Source organism: Limulus polyphemus, unplaced genomic scaffold, assembly GCF_000517525.1.
Source record: "Limulus polyphemus unplaced genomic scaffold, Limulus_polyphemus-2.1.2 Scaffold2685, whole genome shotgun sequence".
NCBI lineage: Eukaryota > Metazoa > Arthropoda > Merostomata > Xiphosura > Limulidae > Limulus > Limulus polyphemus.
The window spans coordinates 29,708-37,448 of NW_013668295.1; the positions used below are offsets into that span (position 1 = coordinate 29,708).

At 33.7% G+C, this 7,741-nt stretch overlaps 1 protein-coding gene across 1 annotated transcript in view; it reads right to left on the reverse strand.

Moving 5' to 3' along the window:
• LOC106467632 (sodium-dependent phosphate transporter 1-B-like) overlaps positions 1-7,741 on the reverse strand; it is a 27,425-nt gene that overhangs the window by 12,245 nt on the left and 7,439 nt on the right. Inside the window, exon 2 of the mRNA XM_013927998.2 lies at positions 1,555-1,640. Coding sequence (XP_013783452.2) covers positions 1,555-1,640 — 86 coding nt within the window. The remainder of the gene's footprint in view (positions 1-1,554; positions 1,641-7,741) is intronic.

Genomic DNA, 7,741 nt, shown 5'->3' on the forward strand with positions numbered 1-7,741 from the left:
AGGGCACTGAAACGTGTCAATTAAGAACACGAACACGAAGAACCATACTGATCATGAGGGCACTGAAACGTGTCAATTAAGAACACGAACACGAAGAACCATACTGATCATGAGGGCACTGAAACGTGTCAAATATTAACACGAACACGAAGAAACATGCTGATCACGAGGGCACTGAAATGTCTCAAATGTTAGCAAATAAGTTGCAAATTTAACCAAAATGAAAACAAATTATTAACTCTAAAAGTATAATTTAAAGAAAAATAACAAATTTTACAGTAGGCAAGTTCTGATCTTGATGATTTCAACGTTTCGACCCACAGTATCGTGTCATCGTCAGTTCAAAGTAACGTTCAAAAATTATCGCATTTTGAATTAATGATGAGTTCAGTGGGTCCCTTACTAAACCTTAACTCTAAAATACTACTATAATAATTGGTGTAGCTATTTTGTTTATATATAACAAATACTAAATTGTAATAACACATAATTTAACTCTAAAATACTACTATAATAATTGGTGTAGCTATTTTGTTTATATATAACAAACACTAAAATGTAATAACACATAATTGAATAGTGTAAAAAAGAAGGTTCGAGTGAACAAAAGAGCAGATAAAAGAGATTTATTTATGAACTTTCCTGTTCCAGGCAGTGCGTCATGGAATATCTTACTAAACATTAACTCTAAAATACTACTATAATAATTGGTGTAGCTATTTTGTTTATATATAACAAACACAAAAATGTAATAACACATAATTGAATAGGGTAAGAAAGAAGGTTCGAGTGAACAAAAGAGTAGATAAAAGAGATTTATTTATGAACTTTCCTGTTCCAGGCAGTGCGTCATGGAATATCTTAGCCACCTTCTTGCGTCTTCCCATCTCAGGAACACATAGCATTGTAGGAGCTGTTGTAGGATTTTCTCTTGTTGCCAGGGGAAGCGGTGGAATTCAGTGGAATAAACTAGGCCTAATTGGTAAATATGTATTTATAATTAAGAAAGAGTTGAGGTCAGGTTTTCAGGTCAAGTCGCAGTTTTTATGTTGTGAGTGAGGTTTTATGTTATGTTGTGAGTCAGGTTTTAGAGTATGTTGCGAGTCAGGCTTTAGGTTATATTGTCAGTCAGGGTTTTTGTTATAAAGTGTGACTCGCAACATACTCTAAAACCTGACTCACAACACAACACTAACTTATAACAAGTTTAGATGGATGTACCAATCTTCAGTTAACATCCTACATCTTTCTCTCAAGTTAAAGTATCAACAACACTAACTTGTAACAAGTTTCGATGGATATACTATTTTTTCAATGAAGTTTCTCTAATGAGACAAGAAACATGGATTAGCTAAAAAAGAAAATATCAAGAAATTCTATATTTTCAAGTCATGTGACTTTTGGAATGTTATTAAACTGTCACTCAGAAAAACATGTATGGATGCTAGAGCTTTGATATACAAGTTGTTTGGTTATACTATAATCAGAAGTATTATATATTTTATTTTATAGTACCTAAAATTATCAGAGAGATATTGAAAGTTCTAAGCTTACCTTTTTAAGTATTAAATGGCGAATGATAATAAATATCAGGACAGAAACTGTACCAGATAATACAGGAGAAATAAACCAGGAAGCAACTGAAAAATGAAAATGTAATTTTAAATGCACATGGTAACATTAACAACAGATTATTTAATCATTCCAACACTGTTTGCCTTTTCAACAGAGCTTATTAAAATATAGCTACATATTACAGATTTATTTTTATAATCACATCAATATATTTTTCTTCTTTCACGATAACTATGGTCCTCTGACACAAAAACTTTATTTTCAAACCACACTCATTTAACAATTAAAATTAGGCTTAGTTAATAAAACTGAATAAAAGAAAGCATTCTCAACCCTTTTCATGATCTTAATATCATCATGTCCAAAACACCACTGACATTATAGTAAACCACAATTAAATGTACTAAAATAGACTATAGGACAACATTAGTCACATTCTATAAAGGGTATGAAAAAAGATTATCAGGAAATATAAAACAGCAAAGATTTCTTTAGAGTCATTATAAGTAAGCAATAAATATAATGTAAAAAAGGGAATTTGGTCTTTGAGAGATGCTGAAGGAATGTATATTATAGAAGATTATAAGATAGCTAAGTTGCTAAATTATTATTCAGTTTTCACTACAGAAGATGTAAACAGTATTCCAGATCCTGTTAAATTACTAGTGATAAATATGATAGATGTAAAAAACTTAGAATTAGCTATGAAACTGTTAAAGAAAAATTATGAAGTTTGGAAAATAATAAGGCTCCTAGACTAGATAATATTTTTTCCAAGAGTAATAAAAGATGCTAAGAATAGAATACGTAAGCCCCTTAATAAAGTATATTTTGAGGTGGGCAGGTACCAGGAGACTAGAAGCTCATTAACGTTACAAGCTACAAGCATTTTCCACGTAATTATAGAACAATTAGTCTTATTTCTATGATGGTAAAAGTTTTTGAGACTGATCAAAGATGCTTTGCAAAACCATCTAAAATACAGTGAAAATCTTGTGTAACAAATCTTTTGACTTTCTTCTAATGTGTAACCACATATTTTGATAAAAGTAAAGCTGAAGCTTAGGTATGGCTTTCAATAAAGATAAAGATCTTTATAAGTGTGGGTAGGGGATCAGTTACAGATTAAGGGTTGATTAGAGGAGAGAAAGGTTATATTAAATGGATCCCACTCAAACTGGTTTGTAGTTCTAAGTGAGACATAACGGGTCACTGAGTTCGAGCCCTTCCTCTTTTTTTTTTAAATATACATCAGTGATATTGATATGGGAAAGGTCAACAAATTGGTCAAGTTTGTTGATGATATTAAAGTTATGGGTGAATTTGACAATGAGGAAGAAGCTGTTGTTTTACAAAAGGATTTGGATCATGTCGTTTGGTATTTAATTATGTTAAGTTCAAGGTAATGCATGTGGGCTACCTTAGTTGAAACTATAATTACAATCTTGATGAGAATTAACAATGTTATGGAAGAAGTTGGCCTTGGTGCTTTGATTAATCAGTCCCTTAAACCTTCCAGGCAGTATGTTGCTACATGAGGGAAAGCAAATAGCATTTTGGTTTGTATTTACAGGAATAAAGAATATAAGTTATGTGAGGTGATTGTTTCTTTGCACATATCCCTGGTTAGGCCTTATTTGGAGGTTATTGTCCCCAGAGGCATCGCTAGATACTTAAAAGGTTCAGGGCTCAGACCCATAGGTACGGGAAACTTTGGCTTTAAGTATGATATTTATCATAGCTTTTTACTCTGATTTTTCAAGACACCAACTGGGAACTTGGGGCACTGTCAAAGAGAATCGGAGCATGAGCCCTGTATGCCAGTGCCTGGCGATGCCTCTGATTGTTCCTTTGTACAAATCCCTGGTTAGGCCTTATTTGGAGTACTGCATTTAGAAATAGTTTCTTATATTTTCAGATGGGAGATTGAATTGTTGGAAAGGGTTCAAAGTAGGCCTATTAGAATGATTCCTGGGATGGGGGACTTTCATATGAGAACAGCTTAATTTCCTTAACATTATTGTGTCTAAAGAAAAATAGTTAGAGGGAATCTGATTGAAGATATTGTTACAACATCGGAGGTCACGTGACGCTAGTATCACGCCACAAGCTTCTCGAACGTTCCTGTCCCTTCCTGAAATATCGGGAGTTTACTAGATCTCGGTATTCTTTTATACATAAGACGGTCAACGTGACGGCAATAATGTAATGAGTAATTGAATATATGCGGACAGAGAATATTGCTGGGCACGCGAGACGTTCGTTGTGAGTTATAGCGTTGGTTACACCGCGACTGTTGAAATTAAGTGTATTTCAAAGTTCTATTCAGAAAGAATAAACCAGTTTTATTTAAGAAAGGAATTGTATCGTTAGAATTTCTTCGGAAATAATTTTTACGGAAAATTAACTAACGAATGGAGACGTAACAATATCAAAAGGGAGTAGATAGGATTGATGTGTGTGTGTGTTTAATGGTGTGATTGGTAGGATAATGTGACATAGGTTTACGATTTGGCAGAGAGAAAGTCTGAAAACTAGGCAACTTTATTTTTGGAACAGGGTGGTAAGCCTTTGGAATATGTTGCCTTTAGAGTGGTAGACACAACAGGATTGGGAGAGTTCAAAATAAAGTTTTTTAAATACTTAAAAAATCAGGTTTAGAAACATGCTACAATGGGCCCTTATTGTCCCTCAAATGTTATTTTTCCTCTAATAAAGTTCCCTAGGAATTTTATACAGTAATGCTGTTGTTCTAAATTCTCCTTTCACGTGATTAATAATTTAACTTACCTGTTCTTTCATTCAAGAGTGGGCCTTTGATTGGAATGCTACATTCTAAAAGGTTTTTACTTCTCTTCAGCTAATGTGATGAACTGTCAGAATCTCCCCCATTTAAACCTGCCACCCAATATTTCTCTATTATACACAGTTTGCTTTAATTTCTTATTTACTTTACATACTCTATACAATAAATTTATCGAAAAAGTATATCATAAGGTAATTTCAGAGTTTAAAGAGGTTTCAAAAAGGTACTTGCATTCACGTGTTTTTTGTTGTTTATTTTTAATAGGCCAGAATAAGGCAAGTGACCTGAGATGAAACATACTCGCGCTGTAATTGTAGAAACACTTGAGTCAAACGTATTTTCAAGCAGAACCAAAGAGGTGTAAGTAGGGTGTTTTGTTGCCCGTATGACATACCGCCATTTTTTTTCCTTATCGGTATGCATACAGGCGCATACCGCTCCACTTTAACCACTAGGTAATTGAACACCATACAGTTATTAATCTTAAAAATACAACTATATATAAATGAAATGATAAATGAGAAGTTTTTCATCGTAGTAATCTCCTCTGAAAGAATTTCATAAGGTAGCTTAGTTAAATTTATCAAAAACCTGTAATCAATAACAAAGAAAAACTGTTTAGATTTTGATTTATTTGGTCTGTTTTGGATTTCGCGCAAAGCTAGACGAGGGCTAACTGCACTAGCCGTCCGTAATTCAGCAATGAAAGAATAGAGGGAAGGCAACTAGTCATCACTACCCACCGCCAACTCTTGGGCTACTCTTTTACCAACGAATAGTGGGATTGACCATCACATTATAATGCATCCACGGGCGAGCATGTTTGGTGGAGGGTGGTTCCGAACCCGCGACTCTGAGTCAAGTGCCCTAACCACCTGTCAATGCCAAGCCCGACTGCTTAGGAATAATATATTGTCGTAGCATTGTTCTTTTTGTTGGGCGGGTTCTTTTAAATTATTTGGTGGAAATAATTCGAAGTCCAGCAGGTAACCATAATGTAGGCCTAAGTTTACAGATGACGTTCAAACGGGAATACCTCGCTGAAGATACTACAACAACGTCAAAAATAAACTTGTGCAATTTCAAGGTCAATCTATCGAGTAACTGAGTGTACGAGATAGTTAACACTGATCCAAATATTTCACTAAAACGACATTCTTTAATGAATTAACTGACTGATTCGCTGTGCGTGAATTCTCGTATTTATAACTGATGTCTCATCTCTAGATATTAATTGAAGTTACTCGTTTTTCGAGTAGAACATTCTATGTTTTTAAGACTTACTTGATCTTAACGTGCAACTCCATCTAGCTAACATTAAAGTTAAAACACTGAAAATATCGCTTACAGCAATCTTTTTTAGTTTTATGTTAATTACTTTTTGTAATACCCACGCTACTTGCTTATCTTGGACTTAATTCATGACCATGCCCTCACACAAGTATTCCGATATCAATTTTCTGACACAACCTTATTTCGAAGTAGATAATCTAAAGCTACCAAATTTCTGCGAGGCTCAAATAGGACATTTGGTGAGCTCGTGTGTGGGAATGTGTAAAACTGGTATCTCTTTCTATCACATGGTAATTTTTATCCAAAAAATGTGTGATTCCCAGGAAGTATCGTATTTAATGTATTCTGTGCAAAGTGATCTGTGATATATCCTCAATAAATTATTATCTCTTTCTATCAAAAGGTAATTTTTATCCAAAAAATGTCTAATTCCCAGGAAGTATCGTATTTCATGTATTCTGTGCAAAGTGATCTGTGATATATCCTCAATAAATTATTACAATTGTAGAACAATATTTGACAGAAAATATGATAATATAGAAAGCACGAAGTTTCAAATGATAATGACGGCAAAGATTCGATTCCCCTCTATACTGGGATATTCCTGCTTCGTTCAGACACCGTAATTCTTGTTGCTTTTCCATGTGTACGTGTCTGCTTCTGTGCCAATACCACCGAAATATGCTTACGCTGGTAGAAAAAAAAGTGCTAAACACACACACATAAGGCAGTTCACAACAACAGAATCAACATTCCTGCGCCGGGAAAGTAGTTCCTTTACTTCAACCAATGCCTAGGACTAAAATTGAAAGCAGAAAAAAATTGCGATTTTTGTAAATGCATTCGGACAGTGAGACAGCATTTACAAAACGGGGACTGTTTGATAGAAAGATATTCATTACATATTAACAAAATAATGTTAAAATATGTCTTAAAATTAAAATAGAACAATACGTCGACAAAAAGTCCACAACATTACCAGCTGAGATATTATTCGTTCACAGTTCACCGAGACGTGAATAAAACCTGACTGGTAAATTAGGATGAAAAAGTATAAAGAAACATACGCCAGGCAGAAACATGTTACAAAGGAATGCTGACATTATATGTCAAATGAAACATTTCATTTAAATGTTTGCTTTATCAAGCTATAATTAGAAGTAAAGGTTAAGAAAATTCCAGCCCTAAGTTCCTCTATGACGTTTATATAACTTGATAACTTACAGTAAGTTTTTATGTTTAAAATCAAAAATTAACACATTTAAGATATAATTGTGATATTTAAAAATATTTTTTGTCTAAAATTCTTCATTAGGAATAGAAATTTAAAAAGCATGACTCACAACATAACATAAAACATGACTCACAATATAAACTAAAACCAGACTCACAACATAGCATAAAACCTGACTCACTACATAATCCTAAAACCTGACTCACAATATAAAACATGACTCACAATATAAACTAAAACCAGACTCACAACATAGCATAAAACCCGACTCACTACATAATCCTAAAACCTGACTCACAACATAACATAAAACCTGACTCACTACATAATCTTAAAACCTGACTCACAACATAGCATTAAACCTGACTCACTACATAATCCTAAAACCTGACTCCTTACATAATCTTAAAACCTGACTCACAACATAGCATAAAACCTGACTCACTAAATAACCTAAAACCTGACTGACATCATAATTAAAACCTGACTAACAATATAACATAAAACCTGACTCACAACATAACCTAAAAACTAACTCATTACATAACCTAAAACCTAACTCACTACATAATCTAAAACCTGACTCACAACATAACAAAAACCCTGACTGACAATATAACCCAAAGTGTGACTCGCAACATACTCTAAAACCTGACTCACAACGTAACAAAAACCCTGACTGACAATATAACCTAAAGCCTGACTCGCAACATACTCTAAAACCTGAATCACAACATAACATAAACCCTGACTGACAATATAACTTGATTCTTTACCTAGAGAGAAAGATGTAGGATGTTAACTGAAGGTTGGTACATCCATCCAAACTTGTT